Source organism: Primulina eburnea, chromosome 17, assembly GCF_022965805.1.
Source record: "Primulina eburnea isolate SZY01 chromosome 17, ASM2296580v1, whole genome shotgun sequence".
Lineage (NCBI taxonomy): Eukaryota > Viridiplantae > Streptophyta > Magnoliopsida > Lamiales > Gesneriaceae > Primulina > Primulina eburnea.
The window spans coordinates 467003-489786 of record NC_133117.1 but is presented as its reverse complement, the minus strand read 5'-3'; the positions used below and the strand labels follow the sequence as shown (position 1 = coordinate 489786).

Genomic DNA, 22784 nt, shown 5'->3' with positions numbered 1-22784 from the left:
GGAAGATTTAGAACAAAAATATACGAAATAATAAAGTCATAATATATATATATATATATATATATATAAAAGTGATGTTATTGATAATATTTATAAACACTGTGATAATATTTATAAACACTGTGAACATCATTAATGACGTCTATTTATATTATGAATTTCTGATTAAAATTTATACAAGATCATCATAACGTAGTGAAAAATTAATAGTTTATTTTTTAAAACATTGTAAAAACTTGTGTGAGACGGTCTTACGAGTTGTATTTTGTAATACAGATATATTATTTGGGTTATATATGAAAAAATATTACTTTTTATGCTAAGAATATTACTTTTTATTGTAAATATCGGTATAATTGACCCGTCTCACTGATAAATATTCGTGAGACGGTCTCACAAGAGACCTATTTTAAAACATTCACTATTCATTCAAAGGTTTAAAAATAAAATTTAATTATCATCTAATAATTATAAAATGGGATCAACCTTTATTTGAATTTTGACAAAACATTAAAGGGATATCTTGCTATCTAATATAGAATTAGAAAATTTTCTAATAACTTGATAATTATTTATGTCATTTGCAATCGTTCTCTATCCACTAGAATGCTGGCATTCCAACCACAGAACCACCAAATCGCCGCTGTCCTCCGCCTCCAAGACTGCCGGATTTCTCCACGCGTCACCAATCTATATATCTTTCCCATCGCCTCCAAACGTCGCCATTTCCGCCACACTTGCTCATCTTTCCACCACAGCCAGCATACCCTCCCTGACCAAGAAAGCACCCCGGTCCCCGCCGGTGCATTACCGAGCATTGAAGATGAATCTCTACGGACCCACAACGCCAAGTCAGCGGCCCTCCTCCTCCGCCACCTCTCACCGCAAGATCAACAAAACCCACATCCACCACCGCAGCAAGGACAAGGACAAGAACACCATCTTCAATTCTCCAAAGAAGATAAAGAGAAGCTGTTGGAATTATCATTACTTAACAAAAAAGGCCCGCAGTTTCCGGGCTCGATTTTCGTGAATAGTTCTTCCCTACCTGTGAAGAGTGTCTTTGAATCGGAAAACGGTAGACTTGATGATGGTGCTGATGATGAAATGCTTATGAAGGCACTTGAAATCCGGAGGAAAGTGACTGTGGAGGTTTTCAAAGAGGTTATGAAAAAGGGAAAGTTTGGAATCACTTATTCTGAGAATTTGATTTCGAAGTTGGCTGAATTCCTGGATTATGTTATGATTAAGGCTGCTTCCATGAAGCAGTTGCCTGACTACTCTGGTTGCTCGTATAATAAACGTGCCAAGGCATTAATTGTTGAATCTGGTGTCGTTCCTCTTATCAGGTGAGTAGATAATTATAACTTGTTTAGCTAAAATATATCATGAAGGACACCTTGCTTCTCAAGCTTAAACCATTGCTCGAACTTAATCAAGCAGTTAATTTGGAGCTCAACTCTAATTCCCCTACATGGACTTGAGTAATTCGGAGCTCAACTCACCCAATCGGGCAATGAATTTTGTGCTCAAGTTTAATGCATGTTCGAGTTACTTGAACCCCACCGGTTCATTTCTTCTAGCATCATTTAATGTTAAGCTCCAAGAAGCTCAATATTAAAATGAACAAAGTGGTACCTGAAGTGTTAATATTGAGCTTAACATTGATGCCACTTTGGTTCAATATTAAAATGAACCAAAGTGGTACCAAGAAAGCTCAATATTAAAATGATCAAAGTGGCATCAATGTTAAGCTCTTTATGAATTTTTGTTCATCTCTTCCATAGAAATAAATATAATAGCTCAAGTTCGAGTGAAGTCAAAGACACAAGCTTGGTTTGACCAGGCTTTGATTGAGCTGCTTGCAACTGGCGGCTTGGCCCATTTGCACCCCTAAGTAACAAGATTTATTTTATGTTATTTTTCCTGAATGAGTTAGTTTGTATGATACAAAAAAAAAATGCCTACTATATGAATATTGATTTTGAATTTTATATAGGTGGTTGAAACACAATTCACTGTCATATCCCCAAATTGGGAAATTAATATGTACTTCAAGAGGAAATGTTGATTCCATCAGAAAGTTAGCTGAATGGCTGAAGTCGATTCATGTTAAAGGGAGATTTATCGGGGTTGCTATGACCCGAGCTGGAGAAACTGTATTGGAAAGGGACTTGGAAGAATTGGATGAAATTATTATGTATCTGGAGAGCAATGGTGTGAGACCGGATTGGATGGGCTATGTAGTCAGCCGATGTCCAGAGTTACTGTGTTTTAGCATGGAAGAACTGAGATCTCGTGTCGAGTTTTACTTGAATATGGGTATGGATAAAAATGACTTTGGAACAATGCTTTTTGACTGTCCCAAGGTTCTTGGTTACCTTTCTATGGAAGAGATGAACAAAAAGGTACCTGAAGTTCTATGCTTTGCATAGAGCCAGTGCATTATCATGGTCATTGTCTCATAATTATGTGGGTTTTCTATGAATTTCTGAAATTTCACTGGCCATTACTTTATAAAATGAGTTCTTCTTTGCTGTTCGAAGTCAATATGTCAATCCCAAATATTCTGCAGATGCTTAGTTTATTTACTTTTCTCGAACGAAAAACTCCCAATAGGTAATCACATTTGAAGATGCTTTCTTATTTATCTAGGTAGCTTATTTGAAGGAGTTTGGCCTTGATAATGAAAATGTGGGGAGATTATTGGCATTTAAACCACAGTTGATGGCATGTAGCATCGAAGAACGATGGATTCCTCTCATTAAGTACTTTTATTACCTTGGAATTTCCAAAGATGGCATGAAAAGAATCCTCACTGGAAAACCAATTATTTTCTGCATTGATCTTGAGAGCTGCATTGTCCCAAAGGTATGCCTTGCTTGGTGATATCGCATTCTGTGTGATTAACTTTAGAAAAAGAGTCGGTTTTCCGATAGATTAAGGAAATATTAATATTTTTAACGACTCCCAACTTCCCTCCTAAAGCAACTGATTGGTTAGAATTCTAAATCAAAATGCTTTCATTACCTCAGGTTGGTTACGTTAGTTTGCTTTCAATTACTTTTTCCTAGGCTGATCAGAATGAGCAAATCTAATGATAAACCTAATTCAGAGGGGAAAAAAAAATTTCTTTCGTATTTCAGTTATCTTAAATATTTTGACGACTGCTATTTAACTAGTTTGATTTTTCTGTAAATTATGCTAACCTAGTTTGTCTTTCTGTGAAAATTCAGTGCAACTGGTTCAGCTTTTGAAAAAACTCAGCCTAGTCGATAACCCAACCTATGGCATGCCCATTCATATCTACCTCTTCTTAAACTAATTGGGGTCGACTGCCAAAGTCATGACACCATAAGAGAAAAACTATGCCACCGTAATTTATACATGTTGGTGTCTCGTGGCATTTAGTGCCGTTCGTGTGCTGTGTGTGTGTTAACATTTACTTCAAAATGGTTGTTGAAGGTTCAATTTTTACGAGATATAGGAGTTCAAGATGATGCCATCGGCAGCATGCTCGTTAGGTTTCCCTCCTTGATGACATACAGTCTACACAAGAAGATCAGACCTGTGGTACATCTCATCTTCTAGTCCTTTTCCTTTCTTTATTACTGTCTCTTCTGAATTTTAATGATTTTACACAAAAATATGATATTAATTTGCAGGTTATTTTCTTGTTGACGAAAGCCGGGGTTTCCCAACGGGACATTGGGAAGGTGATTGGGTTGGGACCGGAACTATTAGGATGCAGCATAGCTAATAAACTTGATCACAATGTGAAGTATTTTTTGTCACTTGGAATTAAGTTACCAGTCTTGGGTGAGATGATTGCGGATTTTCCAATGCTGCTTCGGTACAACATAGACATCCTTCGACCCAAATATCGTTACCTTCGGAGAATGATGGTACGGCCTTTGCAAGATCTCATCGAATTTCCGAGGTATCACGCCAGTAATGTTATTTTCCCAACAAGATTTGATCTTTTCGGCTAAAATATGATAATTTATTGTGCCAACTGTGTAGTTTAACTGGAATCGAGTCAACTTAACATGGGTAGAGATTAATCTTCAAATAAATCCAAATCGAACCAATATTTACTCTCAGCCCTTTTGTGGAAATTCGTATGGGAATTCTCAAAGTAATACGAAAAAATTAAATATTTGAATTGACATTTTCTTGTATTCCGGATTTCTGCAGGTTTTTCAGCTATTCACTTGAGGAGCGAATAATCCCAAGGCATCAGATCATGGTGAAAAACGGAATAAATTTTAAGCTGCGGTACATGTTGGCAAGCACAGATGATGAATTTCACTCAAGTGTCGCGGATGCAGTGGAGAGACGGAGAAGATTTGAATCTGGTATAAGCGGATGAACAGCCAACAGACATACTTGCAAATGATACAGATGTATTTGGCTGACTAACCGAGTAGTTTTAGTATAGAGTGTATAACATAACAAACACTGACCGATAGCAGCTCTTTCATAGATCATCACTCCCTGCATTCCGTTGAGCACAGCGTCAACTAAATAGAACCGCCAGGCCATAATTAATAGCACAGGAAAAGTTGTGATTATCAGTAACACAGAAAACGAATTTTCTTCTCGGATTCAAAGCATTCAAAGGCAAAATAACTTACGAGTCAGTCGACAACTAGTCTGTATGAAAGTAACTTAGGTGTTGGTTGGTTTTAAAATTGTTATATTTGTATATATATATAAGAAAAGAAGAACAACTACTCCATTGTCGTCCAGCGGTTAGGATATCTGGCTTTCACCCAGGAGACCCGGGTTCGATTCCCGGCAATGGAATTTTTTTATATATAAAAATTTTAATTTAATTTAATATTTTAGATGAACCCGATTTCACAATTTACAATCATTCTCTTCTCTCCACGGTCAACATCGTTCGACCTTTTTTTGTTGTTTTTGCCTCGTCGCGATTCAAGAGCCCTGATTATTTTATTTTTTTTCGGGAGCTGAAATCAGTTTTCGAAATGGAGCTCTGATTGTAATCTTCTTGTTAAAACGGAGAAGGATGGCGTCAGTTGCTGAGCTGAAAGAGCGTCACCTGGCTGCTTCCGAAACCGTTAATGCGCTCCGGGAGAAATTGAAGCAAAAGCGTTTCCTTCTTCTCGACACTGATGGTTTGTCTTTCTTTATATATATTTGTGCTTGAATATGCCTATGGTTGGTTAAAGATGCTTGATTTGTTGTCTCTCGTGATTTTAATTGCAGTTGCTGGTTACTCGAGGTTGCAGGGGAAAAATCCGGTGAATTTTGGGCCAACCGATCTTGTTTGCTGTCGAACGTTGCAGGGTCACACAGGGAAGGTACCTTTTTCATTAGTGTCTTTTTGGTCTTTCAATTTTCTCAAATTAGCGATTTCTTGCCTGATTATGTTCATTTCTGCCCTAACATTTCATTTGGATGGTAGCCATTTTTTGAAGTTGTGAATATGTTCTCCGATTTCAAAAGTTTAGTTTACTAGTTTCCTACTCTAGACTTGAATTGGGAATTTTGAACTTAGATGTGTAGCATTACAAACTCTATCTAATAATTCCTGTAAAGAAATGTGGGACAAGGATATTACATGATCCCTCTTTCGGAGCATTGCATTACAGCCTATAATAACACGTCAGTCCGCCAATGCCTGAAATATAGAGGTGGCTCCACGAATGTAGCACTTTGCCAGAAAGAGATATTTTCTATTCCAAATTAAGTTTTATGTTCTTTCATACAAGCCTGTAGTCCGTTGTTTTCCACATAGTATATTCAATAAATGCTAAAGTCTATATGCCAGAATTCTTTGGTTCATAAAATTTAGATTAATCGTAGGTTTATTCCCTTGATTGGACTGCTGAAAAGAATCGAATTGTAAGTGCATCTCAAGATGGCAGATTGATTGTGTGGAATGCTCTCACAAGCCAAAAAACTCACGCGATTAAGCTACCTTGTGCATGGGTCATGACCTGTGCCTTCTCTCTCAGTGGGCAGTCTGTTGCCTGTGGTGGCTTAGATAGTGTCTGCTCTATCTTTAATCTTTACTCGCCTTGTGACAAGGATGGAAATTTACCGGTGTCGAGAATGCTTACCGGGCATAAAGGATATGTATCATCATGTCAATATGTTCCTGATGAAGACTCACATCTGATAACTGCTTCTGGTGATCACACGTGTGTTCTATGGGATATAACTACCGGCCTGAGGACTTCTGTATTTGGAGGCGAATTTCAATCTGGCCACACTTCTGATGTGCTAAGGTATGCTGGAAAAATCTTTCTGATGTATAATGGAACTTTCCTTGAAATGCATTGTTGGGCCTGCTGAGCTTGAATTTTGTCCTTGCAAACTTAGGACTCTGACATGTATCATTTTCGATTTAGTGTCTCCATCAATGCATCCAACTCGAGAATGTTTGTGTCTGGCTCGTGCGACTCAACTGCCCGCCTTTGGGATACTCGTGTTGCTAGTCGAGCTGTTCGTACTTTTCATGGCCATGAAGGAGATGTTAATACTGTCAAGTTCTTTCCAGATGGCAATAGATTCGGAACTGGTTCAGATGATGGAGCTTGTAGACTATTCGACATCAGAACTGGACATCAGCTACAAGTGTACCAGCAACCACACGGTGATAACGAGGTCCCTCGTGTAACTTCTATTGCATTTTCTATCTCAGGCCGACTCCTCTTTGCTGGATATACAAATGGCGACTGCTATGTATGGGACACGCTGCTAGCTAAGGTATGTGGCATATTCATGGTACTCGCACATCTTATCATGTTGAAAAGTTGCTTTTTCAATCTCATTGTTGGGCCGATTTTATACATCCAAACTTTCTTATTAACTCGTATTCTCCGTTAGGTGGTTTTGAACTTGGGATCCCTTCAAAATTCTCATGATTCCCGGATTAGTTGTCTTGGACTATCGGCTGATGGGAGCGCATTATGTACAGGAAGTTGTGATTCAAATCTTAAGGTAAGTGTCAAATCGTGGTTTTTATTGTGTATATTATTATTCCTAGCTATTACCATGTCGATTTTCTTAGTACCGTTTTTGTCGAACACGTTTATGGATACCAACTTGAATGTTAACACCAAAAAAAAAAAAAAGGAAACTCAATTGAGAAGTTTCAGCTGTCAATTCAACAACACATTCAGATTTTAACTAATTAAATGGTATCACGGATGGTTTCTATGCAATTTACTCTATATTTCCTTAAAATATTTTCTGTCTATATATAGGAGTCTAGGGGTGCAAACGAACCGAATCGAGCCGAATAATAGTAAAAAAGTCAGGCTCGAATTCGGCTCGAAATAGGTATATTCGAGTTCGAGCTCGATTCGAAGTTCGATAATTTCAAATATTTGGGCTCGAGCTCGCCTCGAAATGAAGTTCGAGTTCGAGTTCGAGTTCGAGTTCGGCTCGAAATATTCGAATATATTCGTGAACTATTCGAATTATTGCTCGGATATTAAGGTTTGAAAGCTCGAAATGCTCGAAATATTCGAAATGTATATATATATATATATATATATATATATATATATATATATATAATTATATTAATAAAATATTAAGGTTCGCGAGCTATCGAACAAAATAATTTGGGCTCGAGTTCGGCTCGAAAAAAAGTTCGAACGTGTTCGAGTTCGGCTCAAATTCGATAAGTTCGAATACGAATCGAATATTTATCGAGCCGGCTCGAAAAACTCGCGAACATGTTCGGTTCGTTTGCAGCCCTATATAGGACGAGTGAGTGAGAAATCAACACTTAACCTGGGCTCTCATTTGGTTCTCAATGGTGTGAAATTACGCTAGTACACTGTCTACTACGTTTTACCTTTCACTAACTTACTCACAAATCTACTATAATAAGGAGAAATGGCTATAAATGGCCTCAAAACACTCATTTTTAGTGTGCCTTTCTATATTTTTTAAAAGTAGACATCTACAACTGTACATGAAATTTTAAAAACACGATTACACTGTCCACTACCATTTACCTTTCATTGTATGTTATTCTAACTTAGAAAATACTTGTTATCCTATATATGACTTCGTTTATTAAATTTTGATTCCCGTAACATTCTAACACGTTAATCAGCGAAATAATTAAGTTTATTGTGTGCGTCCAGTAAATAGTTATATGTATATTTGATTTGTTATTCTATGGCACGGCAGATTTGGGCTTTTGGAGGTTACAGGAAAGTGAGCTGAGAGATTGGAGTGTAGTTTCATTGCTCTGGCTTGGGGTAAATCGACACTCGAGCTATGTTTTATGTTTTGGGGTTGTAGATGTAATTGTGTTGTATTTTTGCCTGTAATATTTATGTGTTCTGAAAGACAGTCTTTAGGTAACTTGCAAAATGTAAACTCGAGGAACTGATAGATGGAGTCTTGATTTTAATCGTAATAAACGTGAATCATTTCCCCCATCTGTTGGACTGGTCGTGTGAAAAGTAACTCAAAACCAATAAAATTAAAAAAGTGGTAAAATGTAAGCAATGAAAAAAGGTGGTAAAAATTACATCATTCCAATTTTTTAATTAACTAAAAACTTTGTCATGTATATATGACGTGTCCCATTTTATTACTACTCATAAATGGCCAGCAAAAACTAAGCTTGTCGGGCCCAATGTCAATTTAAATTAGACGAGTGTCGGTGGCTGTTTGGTCAGCACACATGCAATCACGAGCATCGCAGGTTTGAACAAAGCATCCCACTTTCTTGGACGGACAAACGATTAAAATCTGATATTGCATTTATGGTATACTAGTAAACTTAGTAAACATAACATATGATTGCAGCTTTTCATTTTCTTGCACCTTTCGAGTTGTTCTTGTTGGAGTCCGAGTTGATATAACAGTTCAATTTCGACAGCCCATGTTAATGGCAAATAAACTCTTCGTTACTCTTTTTTTTGGGTAGTATTTTGCCCATTTCGTTAATTTTTTAGGAGGATTGGGCATGCACTTTTTATGTACTCCACAAAATGTATGCACCAATCTCCAATATATACGGCTACAATGTATTCAAAAGTACAATAGTAATCACATAACATACAATCTTAGACAAATATAACCAATCACATTCACAATTTGAAGTTGACTCCCAAATAAACATTGTCATAGAACCTAAGTAACTACACATTGCATAGGTCTGATGTGTGTAAGTATAACACACAATCACAATTCCGAAATAACAATATTCATGGTGTCCACTACACCATCGCGTCGTGGTGCATCGATTGCGTGCTTCATGCTCATTCTTCGAATCATGGCTATGCCTTTTCATGTGCTACACACATGGTTGGGATGAATTTCTTGCTAATTTGTTTTGTTTGGATGAACGAACTCGCCGGTAAGGCCATGCTCACTACTGCTGGTGAATTCCTGGCTCGACATCCCGTCTACTTTCTTGAATCTTCTTAGATCCGTGTATGAGCCAGTGTCATACTCCGAGCCACCGTTTGACCCGAACATCCTACTGTGGCCTGGCCTCACCCCCTCGTTCAGGTCCTCTAGGGATACATCACCTTCCAGAGCTCTCACAATCTATATATATATATATATACACAATTAATCATAATGCACCAAAGCATGGCAAACTTGTGTTATAACTAAGAAAACGCTATTTGTTGTTACCTGGCTCATTTTGGGACGTCGCCTAGCAGAGTGCCTGATGCAAGCAGCCGCGCTAGCCACCATGCGCAGCATAGCATGGTGATCGTAGTTGTTTTCTAGCCGTGGATCCACCAACTCTTCATAGCTTCCTCCCTCTACTGCTTGGGTCAGAATTGGCCTAGACTGTTATTAAATATTAACCCACATTAATTAATAAACCCCCACAAGAGATTTGGTTAGATTCTGTGATGTTTTAGTTCATTTTAGTTGGAACTACAACATATCAACAATGTCCTAATTAATCAAACAGTTAAAGTAGATATTTAAAAATTCAAAATTGTGCACATACACGTACCCAGTCAACTAGGCTGTCGTCCTCGTCGCTGCTCAGATCGATGGGGCGACGACCGGTGATTAGCTCCAAGAGCATTATCCCATACGAGTAAACGTCGGATTTCTCAGTAAGCTTCCCGGATGATGCATATTCAGGCGCCAGGTATCTTCACAAATAACATGTTTCAAGCATTAATTACATAATTAATCAATAAATATAGAATAACTTCTCACTATAAAATAGTAGGGCCGACACCTTGGAAAACCTATTAATTCAAAGAGGTAGTAATTAATCAATTATTTATTATTTTTTAGAGAGAGTTTATGCTTTAGTTAAATCATAATATAAGAAAATTCTCACATGATAGAAATTATTAAATTATATATTTCATACCCAAATGTTCCCATTATCCGAGTTGAGACATGAGTGTTGGTGTCTGAAGATAGCTTAGCCAATCCAAAATCAGCCACCTACAATGAATAATTATGGCACTCAAAGATGAATTAATCAAAAAATTAATGTAAATATATATATTTGAATAAATTAATTCACAAGCACATGCACATGATGAGATAATGTAATTCGATAATATTTTTGAAGAGAATAAACGACATATTTAAGTCCTTGAAAGTTTTTTTTTAAAAAAAAATATTACAAGTAATATACTAATAAATTTAAACGGATACAAAATTTAATTAAATTCTTTAAGAGAAGAATATATATAAACTAACATAAATTAAAGGGAATTCGTTTACCTTAGCTTCAAAATTGAAGTCCAACAGAATATTAGCAGTTTTAATGTCTCGATGGATAATGCGAGGATGACCTGAAAATTAGCATAAAATTATTGAGATAAACAAAATTTAAGGCAAACTATTTATAATTAACCATATAAAAAATGAGATAATAGAAATATACAGTCTTCGTGAAGGTAAGCGAATCCTTTGGCTGATCCAATAGCAATTTTAAGTCTCGTGTGGAAATCCATTGATGGCCGACCGCTTCCTGTAAACATATATAGGATATATCGATATCACTTTAAATTAAATTAATTTTGTGGTTATTGTTAAATGTCTTATGTCGATTAGATCAAGTACTTCAAAGTTGTCTAAATAGATTTAGACAATTCTCTTATTTGAGCTAGCTTTTGATATTGAGTTAAGGTATAAATCTCTATCTTAACACAGTATAAAAGTCAAGACATCATCATGTGTTGTAATGCCCTATAGGTCACCCGACAATATCAAATAAACTTCACCCTCTAATTGTTCATTTTGATCTCGATAGTATGTGTTAAATGTCATACCTAGTCTAGATTAAGTCAATGCGAGGGTTATATATATGGATTTGAACAATTCTTTTATTTGAGCTACGTTTTGTATTGAGTTATATATATATATATATATATATATGCTTGAAGCATACCATGAAGGTGAAATTCAAGAGTTCCATTGGGAACGTATTCATACACCAACATCCTTTGAGATCCTGCGATACAGTACCCAACTAGCGACACCAGATGCCGATGGTGAACCCTGCTGATGATATCCACCTCCGCCTGGAACTCCCGCTCCCCCTGAGAGCTGTTCGATTTCAAGCTCTTGACCGCTACCTCCTTCCCATTAGGTAAAAACCCCTTGTGAACGAATCCGAATCCGCCTTGACCAAGTAGATTTGCTTGCGAAAACCCGCCAGTGGCCGCCGACAGGTCGTTGTATGTGAAGCTGCTCTGGTTGAACCCTAAGGCAACTGCAGGATGGGGAGGTGGCAGAGGTGATTGGTGTGGGCCGGAGAACCCTGCCGAGCTTAGTTCGCTGCTGCTCATCATTGGAGGTGGAGGGGGAGGCGCCACCGGCCATCCTAGTTCCGAGCTCACGTTGCCGCTGCCAGGTGGTGGTGGAATCATCGAGGGACGGACGTTCGGGTTCGGCCAGTTACTGTGTGGAGGAACGTTGCTGTAATAGATATCGCCTGCACAGTTCGAGTACGTAGTGGGTGCATGTATAAGCTATAAATTTTGATGAATAGCAATAAATTATCTTTATTACAGAACAAATAGCAGATTCACATGGGACATATGTGTGAAATTGCTGAGGATGGACACAACATCTTATTCAATCGAGATTATCTCAAATAGTAGAAAAGTGTTTTTTTTTATTATTTAGAAAATTATATATATTGCCCACAAAATATATATGTTACCTCGATCTACGCATGACAATGTTTTTCGAAAAATCATTTATAATGGGCAAAAATTATAATTTTTTAAAGTGATCAAAATGGGAAAAATCCCAAGGGAGGACCTATGATTATGAATATGTATGCATGAACATTCTCAGGGAAAAAAAATTATTAATTGCATTTATATCACAAATAATGTCATTAAATTTTACCAAAATATTGTTTCTAGATGGAAAATAACGGTGATGTAGCACGTACTTTTGTGTCCAAGGGAATTATCTGTGTAGTAATGCATATGATCTCGTGCCCTTCTCTTCTTTTTTCTAGCGCAACATATCATGAAGAGAATCACGATAAAGAGTAGTAATCCGGCCCCTGCTGCTGCTCCACCTATGATGGCCTTTTGGTCTTGACCATTGGATGGCGCATCGCTTGATGAGCTATTGGCCCTTGCCGGAGGAAGCGATCCTGAGTGAGAAGATGGCGGCGGGGGAGGCGAGGATGAACTTGACTTGGGCGGTGGAGGATATTTGTTGCTGTTCGAAGGTGGCGAATTGTTGTTGTTATCGTTGTTGTTGTCGTCGGGCGGTGGAGGAGGGGATTTTTCATTGGAGGATGGAGGTGGCGGAGATGGAGAATCCGAGTCTTTGTTAGGAGGTGGTGGTGGTGGTGGTGATGAATCATCTTTTGGCGGCGGTGAAGTTGTTGATTCAGAGGGTGGTGGTGGCGGCGATGAATCTGACGACCCCGGTGGTGGTGGTGGTGGTGACGACGACGACGATGAATTAGACGGTGGAGATGGAGAGGACGACGAGGAAGGTGGGGGCGAAGACTCCTCTTGCGACATATTCGTCAATTTTACTATGATCTTCGTTGAAAGGTTAACCTCGTCACTTTCCTTAACAATAACTTGAGATCAAGATTCATGAACGTTTCATGATAAAGAGAACGACCATGAATTATATATTAGCTGTAAAAATTACATAATAATCAACCAAAGAAATCAAATATTTCATTCAAAAATTATATAAAAAAAATGAGGGGAAAGGTGAGAGAAGAAGAACAAAACAAAATGAATATACCTTAAGGAGAAGGGACGAGAGTTAATGTATGATTTCCAAAGAAATGTGGGAGAAAATAAGGTCCATGGCTGTTCTTACATCTAAACTTAACAAATTTATTGACCAAACAAGTGTTGGCTTCTAATTCGAAGGATGATACAATATATGCCTAAACATAGAGTTTTCATTTCTTCTTTTCTAATGCATAAATATAAATAGTCGATCTTGTATATGAAAAAATATATTAATAATGGATTCGAACACTAGAGATGACATGAATGAAATCTGATCGATCGACGGGTGTTCTCTCAGCTGGTAACATGTAGCCTTTCTGGTCTTGTAAACTCCGATCGGGACCGATCCAGGCGATCTGATTCGATCGAATGTAAGATGGACATTTTGGGACAATATCTCGATATAACAGGATTAGATAAGTGATCGCGTGCATGGATGTTTATGATCCTTTGATTATTGCTGATTATATAGCTCCTACCTTAATTAAAATTAATTTGCATTTGTTAATACAAGTCAGATGTATCAAAAAGATGAGTAAGTCTATTGTGAGAAGGTCTCGCGAATTTTTATCTGTGAGACGGGTCAACCCTACCAATATTCTCAATAAAAAATAATAATTTTTCATGAATGATCCAAAAAAGAGATCTGTCTCACAAAATACGACCCGTGAAACCGTCTCACACAAGTTTTTGTCCAACACGATTAGATGCAAAAAAAATTATCAGGAAAAACGAAATCAAATCTTGTGAACTTTCTATGATATATACTTTTGAATTGATAAAAAAAGATCAATACTTAGATAGTAGCCACAGATTTTTATTCGAGTTGAACAGTCCATCACACATACAACCTGACACCATGCACATACGTACGCTAAACAAAAACATGAGCCGCTTTACCATAGATTTACAAGCATATATATATTTATTTATGCAATCTGAAGCTTAATTTCTAGTCTTGATAAACAGGAATATCAGGTATTGGCTCGGAATCCTTTAATTTTCTGCTTTTAACTCCATAATACCATCGGTATAAGCCGAGACATTAGGAATCGGCTCAAATTCTTTTGTGAACATTCTTTCACCTTCCGGCTTAACATCATCCGTGTAAGCCGTGACGTTAGGGATAGGCTCAAATTCTTTTGTGAACATTTTTTCACCTTGCGGCTTCACATCATCCGTGTAGGCCGAGATATTAGGGCTAGGCTCAAATTCTTTCGAGAAACGTTGATCATTTTTCGGTTTAACATCATCAGCATAGGCAGTGGCACTTGGAAATGGATCGAAGCTAGTTTTCTCGGGCGAGATGTGGAAGTGCCTCTTGTTTCCGTAAACTGGGGTATCAGACCTCGGCTTAATTTGATCTTTCACGAAATATTTATCGTTTTCCGGTTTAACATCGTTTTTGTAAGCCGTCAGACTTGGAAACGGATCCATGCTAGTTTTCTGGGATGAGATGTGGAAGTGCCCTTTGTTTTTGTTGTCGGTACATGTGACTTCGCTTGCACCAACGAGGCCTTGGATGTATTCAGGCATTGGCTCATCCTTCATAACATGTTGCCAGTACTCGCCAGGATCCTTCCTTGCAATAGCATTTCTTGCAAGCTGCAGATTTCAGATTAATGAACAAATGATTAGCTGAAAAAATTCATCGACCTGAAAATTTAAATATATTTGTGCAAAGTGAGAATATTGAACGTGCAATAAAATACCACAGCAAGATATAGGAAACCAATAAAAATGAAAAGGGCTTTCATGTCTCCAACTAAATTAATTTTATTTGAAGAATTGATTGTAATACTAGGAAAGACAGATACTTGGTATTTATAGGCATGCAACTATCTATTTAATTTTATTGAGTTGTGATTCATGCTTGCCTCGATATGTTTCACTAGAATCATATCTGTCACCTGACGTGATACGATAAAATGAAATTTAATTGGAGAATAAATATTTGGATGTCCCTTTCTGTCATTTATATTGTATTTAATCCATGCATTATCTCTGTGTGTGTATATAAAATCTTTTCTTTTCTTTCTTGAGTGAGTATAAAATCTAATTTCTTCCTCTAATTATTTGCATTTGTTCCATGAAACCCATGATGTGTCAATGGAAAAGGGCCGCGGTTATGCTATATCGAGAGTGTTACTTAATTCCGATGCGGCTCAAAACTTCCAGCATATAATTTGATGCAGTAATCAAGCTGAATAATTGTTCTAACTACAGGGAATTTTAAAATGAACTATTATCGTTTGAAGCAGATATATATGAAGTGGAGAGAGACGTATATATCAACTTGACAAGAAACAATCTAGCCTAAATCTGGTTGAAAGCATAACTTCGATTTTCTATGTTTTCTTCCTCCTTGTGATTAAGATTGAATGTAAAATCTGAATGAGATAATATGCATATATTTTTTAAGTATTCAGATTTTACTTTGTTACGGACAAAAAATAAAATCTTAACATGTAGTTTTACAATGATTATTCAATATTTTTAGAGCATATAAATGGAAAAATTGCCAAAATAGACTTGCAAATTATTAGTCTATTTTAGATTTTGATCTTGTCAAATTTTATTTTAATTGCCAGAAGTTGGATTTTTTTTTTTTGTAATTTTAGTTCTTTTTTGACAATAGTTCTAATATCTCAACGATGACAGACACCATTTCACTGATGTTTTATGTTCTATAAGCATTCCGACTGAAAAAAATAATAAAATTATTAATTTAACCAACTTATTATATTATAAATGTCAAAATAGGCTAGTTTCCATGACCTACTACCTGTTTTCCTTGTGTATACTTTAGCACTCTAGCCAACTTAATTAATGTTTCTTTCATTACCATTTTGATTATTTATATTATCAAATTTCATTATTAATAATGTATTTTCCGCTTTTCGGAATTTTATTCATTTTCATCAGAAATGATGATTAGACACTACATACGTCACTTATACATTAATGTCACGTTAGTATTACGTCAGAAAAAGACTAATATAAGATTGTTAAAAATAAAAGTTAGCGGACTAAAACTGAAATTTAACAATATAAATTACCAAAATCATAAATAATCAAATATATAAGACCAAAAATATAATTTCCCGTCTCAAAATTCTAATCTTCAGGACCACTTTTATATTTTTCTAACATATTCTATAAAATTCTAACTATCTTGAAGTTTTTCAAAATTCTAATCCATTTCCCCTGCCACAGCTAAAAAAATTCTAATCCATTTCCTATACCACATAAATTTGCATGCATAAATTAATTCGTTTGGATGTTCATTCTACTTGTACATATAGTTAATATATATATATATATATATATATATATATATATATATATATATATATATATATATATATATATATATATATATATATATATATATATATATTATATGGTTATATGGTTTTGTACGATATATTGATGTATAATATTGAAGTTTTATATATTGTTTGATCCGGATTGAAGGGACAAATTTATATAGGCAAAAACTTGTGTGAGACGGTCTCATGGGTCGTATTTGTGAGACGGACCTCTTATTTGGGTCATTCATTAAAAAGTATTACTTTTTATACTAAGAGTATTACTTTTTATTGTGAATATGGGTAGGACCCGTCTCACAGATTATGACCCGCGAGACGGTCTTACATGAGACTCACTCATTTATATAATAATAATAAATTTTTTGTAAGACGGTCGAATGTTAATTTTTAATCAGTGGATATTGTACATACATATAAGGATAAAAAGATCTTTTTTGTCATACAAAAACAAGCACGAGGTTGGTTATATTAACAAAGAAAAAACACTCAAACTTTGTTCCTACCTCTGTGTAGGTCAACCTCCTGCCGACACCTTGGTGGCCGTGCAGGTTTCTTCCTCCACGCAATTTTGTGTGGCGGGGCAACGTTCCCATATCATTGAACATGGATCTTGAAGAGGTAACAAAATTGGTTGCGGAATTCCGTCTCTCAACAACAAACGAAACAGATGAGCCCTTAATCTCAATGACGTCGACGTGCAGATCGGAGAGAAAAGCATTGCAAATTGTTTGGTGGCCAAAGTTCTCTCATCCAAGACGATCAATCGTGAAGTGTTTAAATTGCAAATGCCCAGAATCTTACAAGCCGCTCGGCCGATCGAGGTAGGATCCATTGGTAATAATTTCTTCTTATTGGATTTCAAATCTACACAGGATAAATCTCGGGCTCTACGAGGGGGACCATGGAATTTCTTTCGGGATTTGGTGATATTTAAAGAACCCCACGGTCTTCAAAACCCCAAGACACTGAATTTTGATGAAATCAGTTTTTGGATCCAATGCTATAACTTGCCACTGTTATTCATGAACAAAGAAATCTTGACAAAAGTGGGGAATCAGATCGGGGTCGTGGAGGAAGTCGATACACACTCTAATGGATTGTCGATGGGGGATTTTGCACGCATTCGGGTGAAGATAGATATCACAAAACCTTTGAAAAAATTCATCCGGATAACTGCCCCCCAAAAGGACGAAGACATCATAGCATTACTAGCATATGAAAGGCTGCCCGATTTCTGCTATAACTGTGGTTGCATTGGGCATTCGTTCCGGGAGTGTGAGAATCCTATACCAGTGAGCGGGAAACTTGAGTTTGGAAACTGGCTACAAGCAACGAACGGGGGAGGCAGAGAGAAGAATAGAAAATTCACACAAAGCAAACCATATAACAACAGAGACAACTCTCCACCTAATAATTATGCTAGGAATGATGAGGCAGACATTGACATCCAAGGAAAAGAAGCCGGAATGGGAATTTCTGGATTGTTAACTTCACATTTGCCAGAGAAAGAGAGCCCGAGGCAGATCCTTACACGGGACATTGAACCCCCTGCCAGTTCCCAAGGTATTAACAAACATAAACAATCACCAAGTATAGCCAGAAGAAATGGAAGCGCCGAGCACGGGAGAAAGGTACTCTAGTAATTCCGACACTTGACCAGCAAGTTAAAAATTCTGAGAATATAGGCCCGGGGAATTCACAGAACCATCACAGTCCTCCAAAGAAGCGCACTTTCAGCGAGATCCGCCGATCACTATGAATTGCATATGTTGGAATGCTCGAGGGCTTGGGAACCAACGAGCATTCCGAGAATTAAAACGACTTGTCGCAGAAAAGGACCCATCCCTTCTCTTTCTATGTGAAACTAAGATGAAGGGCTCTAATATCCGTTGGTGGAAGACGATTCTTGGATTTAATGGCCTATTTGCGGTGGATTGTATAGGTAGGAGTGGTGGTTTGATGCTACTGTGGAAAGACCCTCTCAACATTAAAATTCACTCGTATACATCGGGACATATTGACTGTACAGTACAACATGGCGATAAGTTTTGGAGATTCACGGGATTTTATGGAAAACCAGACACGGGATGCCGACATCTATCATGGAACCTCCTCCGTCGTTTAAGCGGACTTACTGAGCTCCTAGGAATCCCATGGATTGTTGGAGGAGATTTTAACGAAATTTGTTTTGACAGTGAAAAACAAGGAGGAAGCCAAAGGCCTCAGCATCAAATGCGAGCTTTCAGGGACACTCTAGACGCTTGCTCACTACAGGATCTCCATAGCAAAGGCGAGCTCTTCACTTGGGTCAACCGACGAGCTTCGGACAGTATTATTTTTGAACGGCTTGACAGATTTGTTGCCACTATTGATTGGAGACTACTGTATCCAACATCACAAGCCCAAACGTTGGAGTTCTTTCACTCTGACCATAGACCCATCCTTATTGATATTGGCGCTCCACAGAGACAATTAACTCGCCACAAAACTCTACTCCGGTTCGAACCTCATTGGGTTACAGAGGCTGATTGTAAAGATATAGTCACTCAAGGATGGAAAAAAGATGACAAGACTCTAACACTATCAGAGCGTATCCAAAGTGTTAAAACATTTCTAAGGAACTGGGCTGGACACCGATTTAAAGATCTCCCGAAACAGATAAAAACCAAGAGGGGGCAACTAAACCGACTCAGGACCCACGAGCAATGGCATTTGTCTGTACAAAAAATCAGTGAGCTAGAACATGACATTGAGAAGCTAGCTACCAAGGAAGAACTGTACTGGAAGCAACGAAGTAGAGTCAACTGGCTCGCAAATGGTGACCGCAATTCGAAATATTTTCATGCATGTGCATCACTCCGGAGAACGAAGAACCATATTAGCGGGCTGTTCACAGCACATGGAGATTGGTGTACTGAGCCACGCAACATGTCTGAAATCGTGGAACACTATTATTCGAATTTGTTTACAACTAATGCACCGACAACAGTAGATAGAAGACAGATTCTAGACTGTGTTGAACCAAAAGTGGACGGGGATATGAATGCTCTTATTTGTGCCCCGTTCACGGCAGAAGACATAAGAAACGCAGTATTTGACATGCCTCCGGATAAAGCACCCGGGCCTGATGGGCTATCAGTTTTCTTCTATCAAAAATTCTGGGATGTGGTTGGCGCAGAGGTCACAGAGGCTTCTTTACAGATACTCAATGCAGGGGCGATCACGGAGGACTGGAACTCTACTATTGTCACTCTCATACCGAAAGTCAAGCAACCAATGACAATGAAAGATTTTCGTCCAATTAGTCTATGTAATGTCTGTTACAAAATAGTGGCCAGATCTTTGACAAACAGGTTGAGACCTATAATGCACCATATCGTTAATGAATTTCAGAGTGCTTTCATCCCAGGCCGTTTAATATCTGACAACATTGTCCTGGCTTTCGAGGCACTACATTGGATACGCAGCAAAAAAAGAGGACAAAAATCATTTGCAGCGCTTAAAATTGATATGAGTAAAGCATATGACAGGATAGAATGGAGTTTCCTTGAGGGAATGATGTCTCGGTTGGGCTTTGCCAATACATGGGTGGAGAAGATTATGCGTTGTGTCCGCACGGTCCAATATTCTTTTTCAATAAATGGTGAATTAAGCAACACTGTCATACCAAGCAGAGGCATAAGGCAGGGCGACCCGCTCTCACCGTACTTATTTGTTCTTTGTGCTCATGGATTATCATCTGCTCTTCTTGCTTTCGAAAGCAGAAAACTCATCACTGGAGTACGTATGGCACCCTCTTGCCCTTCTATAACCCACTTATTTTTTGCAGATGATAGCCTCATTTTCTTCCAGGCTACAATGGAGAACTGTGCTGGGATCCGCACCTGTCTTAACTTGTATGAGCGGGCATCAGGACAACTAATCAATTTTGAGAAATCTTCGTTGTCCTTCAGCCCAAACACGAATGACAGAGTGAAAGAAACCATCAAAACAATGTTAACTATCCCTGTTGTGCAAGGACATGAAGTGTATCTGGGCCTGCCTGTCTTCTCCAGTCGTAACAAGAAACTACAATTCCGATATCTTGTGGAGAGGGTAGCAACAAGATTACAAGGGTGGGGGAGCAAAACCTTCTCAAGTGGCGGTAAAGAAACCTTGATTAAGTCGGTTATCCAATCGATTCCAACCTATGCTATGTCCTGCTTTCGTATCCCGAAATCAATATGTGAAGAGATCGAGAGAGCTTGTGCTAACTTCTGGTGGGGTGTGGATCACGGAAAAAATAAAATGCATTGGAAATCTTGGAAAGCTCTTTGCAAGCCAAAATGTATAGGTGGGCTGGGATTCCGCCATCTCGAGACGTTCAACAAAGCACTGCTAGCGAAACAAATATGGCGGGTCTTACAATCCCCTGAGTCGCTCGTTGCCCGTGTTCTTAAAGCACGTTATTATAAACATCAAGATATCATGCATGCCTCACTTGGAAGTAACCCTTCTTATATCTGGAGATCTCTACTGTGGAGTCGGCCCCTCTTGGAAAAAGGATTATATTGGCACGTACGAAATGGGGAACGAATTGACACTTTTGCGAGTCGATGGATACCTGGCAGGGGTGTGCAACCAAAGCCTCCACATTTCAGTGGTACCTATGACAAAGTCAGTTCCCTCATCTTGAATGGACAATGGAATGAACAGATTGTGCTTGACTCCTTCCCCCCTCATGTGGCAGCAGAAGTGTTAGATATTCCGATATACCAATCGAACCATGAGGACTTCATATATTGGGCCTATGATCCAAAGGGTAGATATTCAGTCAGAGAAGGCTATAAGAGGGAAATTGGATTCTATGAACCACCGGACCACAGCTCGGAGCTGCACTCAAAGAAGTGGTGGAAATTCATTTGGGCTATGTCGGTACCCCCAAAAGTTCGTGTTTTTTGGTGGCGCATATTACACAATATTATTCCGACATCAGTCAATCTAATGGCACACCACGTCCCGGTAACTGGCAGCTGCCCATTATGCCATTTCGGTTATGATAACACAACTCATGCATTATTCTCTTGCTCCGTGGTTAAAGGCTGCTGGAAGACATCTCGGTTTTGGGATTTGCTAAAGCAGGTACAATTTTTGGAGGTGTTCGATATCTTCTGTTGGATGAAGGACATGTTGAGCCAAATGGACTTCGAACTATTTGCAATAAATACTTATGCGATGTGGCGCGAACGACTCAACCTCGTACATAACCAAGGAACACTCGAAAAGGGATTTAATGTGAATTGGAGTGACTCGCTGTTGAGAGAATTCCAAGAAGCCCAACGATTGAGGTTGCTGAATGGGAAAATTGATACTTCAGGAAACTCACAGAAGACATGGACGGCACCTCAGATTAATGAATTAAGGATGGACGTTGATGCAGCTTTTAATGAGAACCTGAACAGCTTCGCGGTATGAGGAGTGGTACGTAACCATGAAGGCCAACCATTGATCGCTTTTGGAATGAAGATTAAGAAGCCTTCTTCAATTGTCTATGGAGAACTGGCCGCCATTGATATAGGAATGAAGATCGCAAAGGATCACAACTTTTTTATCAACCAAATCACATCAGACTCTCTATTGACAGTGCAAGCAGTCACCCATATAGATGAGGACCTTAGCTATGTTGGTACCTATGCTCAATATATTCGACGATCTCTGAGTGAACATGAAGGAGCCACCTTAAAACACATTCGTCGCACGGCGAACGCCGTTGCAGATTCACTTGCGTCTTTTGCTATTTATCACCCGACTTCCTTTGCTTGGAAGCCTGGGGATTTTCCTTTTTGGTTTGTAAAACTTGTAACTAAAGATATTTCTCAATCTCAATAATACTACAAGTTTTGTGATAAAAAAAACAAAGAAAAAACACTCAAATATATTTAAATATTGCATATATCTTGTCTGAAATTTGTGAAAATTAACAAATAAATCCGATAACTTTTAACATTACATACACCCCGACCCATCATTTGTATGTTCGAATTACATTTAACTCCCTAGAAATGTAAGAAGAATATAAACACAAGGGTGTACGTAAAATATAAGATAAATATAAACTTGACGAGAGTGTTTGTAATTTCATATCTTATTAGATTTATTTGTTGTTTTTCACAAACTTCGAGAGATTTGAATATAGTTCATTTATTTTTTTATTTTTTTATTTTTTTTTGTAATTATGACAAATATCGGGTGAGGCATA

At 37.9% G+C, this 22784-nt stretch overlaps 4 protein-coding genes and 1 non-coding gene across 5 annotated transcripts; 3 read left to right on the top strand and 2 right to left on the bottom strand.

Moving 5' to 3' along the window:
• The first annotated feature begins 561 nt into the window (after positions 1–561).
• On the top strand, positions 562–4607 carry LOC140818381 (transcription termination factor MTERF2, chloroplastic-like). Its single transcript, XM_073178318.1, has 6 exons — positions 562–1349; positions 2000–2408; positions 2656–2871; positions 3466–3573; positions 3666–3940; positions 4198–4607. Exons 1-6 carry the CDS (start codon positions 607–609, stop codon positions 4370–4372), a joined length of 1926 nt encoding a protein of 641 aa, XP_073034419.1. The 5' UTR covers positions 562–606; the 3' UTR covers positions 4373–4607.
• A 130-nt stretch (positions 4608–4737) lies between these two features.
• TRNAE-UUC (transfer RNA glutamic acid (anticodon UUC)) lies at positions 4738–4809 on the top strand. The gene has a single exon. It is a non-coding gene; the product is annotated as a tRNA-Glu (tRNA).
• Positions 4810–4865: 56 nt separating this feature from the next.
• On the top strand, positions 4866–8427 carry LOC140818194 (guanine nucleotide-binding protein subunit beta-like). Its single transcript, XM_073178078.1, has 6 exons — positions 4866–5144; positions 5236–5330; positions 5836–6260; positions 6384–6741; positions 6862–6975; positions 8182–8427. Exons 1-6 carry the CDS (start codon positions 5036–5038, stop codon positions 8215–8217), a joined length of 1137 nt encoding a protein of 378 aa, XP_073034179.1. The 5' UTR covers positions 4866–5035; the 3' UTR covers positions 8218–8427.
• A 605-nt stretch (positions 8428–9032) lies between these two features.
• On the bottom strand, positions 9033–13273 carry LOC140818597 (proline-rich receptor-like protein kinase PERK15). Its single transcript, XM_073178614.1, has 9 exons — positions 13222–13273; positions 12398–13109; positions 11384–11929; positions 10877–10963; positions 10714–10784; positions 10352–10428; positions 9980–10124; positions 9646–9807; positions 9033–9555 (listed from the first exon to the last, which is right to left on the bottom strand). The coding sequence occupies exons 2-9, from the start codon at positions 12984–12986 to the stop codon at positions 9328–9330; spliced, it is 1905 nt and encodes a 634-aa protein (XP_073034715.1). The 5' UTR covers positions 12987–13109; positions 13222–13273; the 3' UTR covers positions 9033–9327.
• A 737-nt stretch (positions 13274–14010) lies between these two features.
• On the bottom strand, positions 14011–15030 carry LOC140818533 (uncharacterized). Its single transcript, XM_073178525.1, has 2 exons — positions 14927–15030; positions 14011–14819 (listed from the first exon to the last, which is right to left on the bottom strand). Exons 1-2 carry the CDS (start codon positions 14969–14971, stop codon positions 14211–14213), a joined length of 654 nt encoding a protein of 217 aa, XP_073034626.1. The 5' UTR covers positions 14972–15030; the 3' UTR covers positions 14011–14210.
• Positions 15031–22784: the final 7754 nt, after the last annotated feature.

Coding starts and splice junctions, on each gene's coding strand:
- LOC140818381 (XM_073178318.1), top strand. CDS start 607: ATGCTGGCATTCCAACCACAGAACCACCAAATCGCCGCTGTCCTCCGC. Junction 2,409..2,655: donor TGGAAGAGATGAACAAAAAG/GTACCTGAAGTT, acceptor TTATTTATCTAG/GTAGCTTATTTGAAGGAGTT. Junction 3,574..3,665: donor ACAAGAAGATCAGACCTGTG/GTACATCTCATC, acceptor ATTAATTTGCAG/GTTATTTTCTTGTTGACGAA.
- LOC140818194 (XM_073178078.1), top strand. CDS start 5,036: ATGGCGTCAGTTGCTGAGCTGAAAGAGCGTCACCTGGCTGCTTCCGAA. Junction 5,145..5,235: donor CCTTCTTCTCGACACTGATG/GTTTGTCTTTCT, acceptor TTTTAATTGCAG/TTGCTGGTTACTCGAGGTTG. Junction 5,331..5,835: donor TGCAGGGTCACACAGGGAAG/GTACCTTTTTCA, acceptor GATTAATCGTAG/GTTTATTCCCTTGATTGGAC.
- LOC140818597 (XM_073178614.1), bottom strand. CDS start 12,986: ATGTCGCAAGAGGAGTCTTCGCCCCCACCTTCCTCGTCGTCCTCTCCA. Junction 10,964..11,383: donor TCTTGAATTTCACCTTCATG/GTATGCTTCAAG, acceptor ATATGTTTACAG/GAAGCGGTCGGCCATCAATG. Junction 10,125..10,351: donor CGGATAATGGGAACATTTGG/GTATGAAATATA, acceptor TTATTTGTGAAG/ATACCTGGCGCCTGAATATG.
- LOC140818533 (XM_073178525.1), bottom strand. CDS start 14,971: ATGAAAGCCCTTTTCATTTTTATTGGTTTCCTATATCTTGCTGTG. Junction 14,820..14,926: donor GTTTCCTATATCTTGCTGTG/GTATTTTATTGC, acceptor TGAAATCTGCAG/CTTGCAAGAAATGCTATTGC.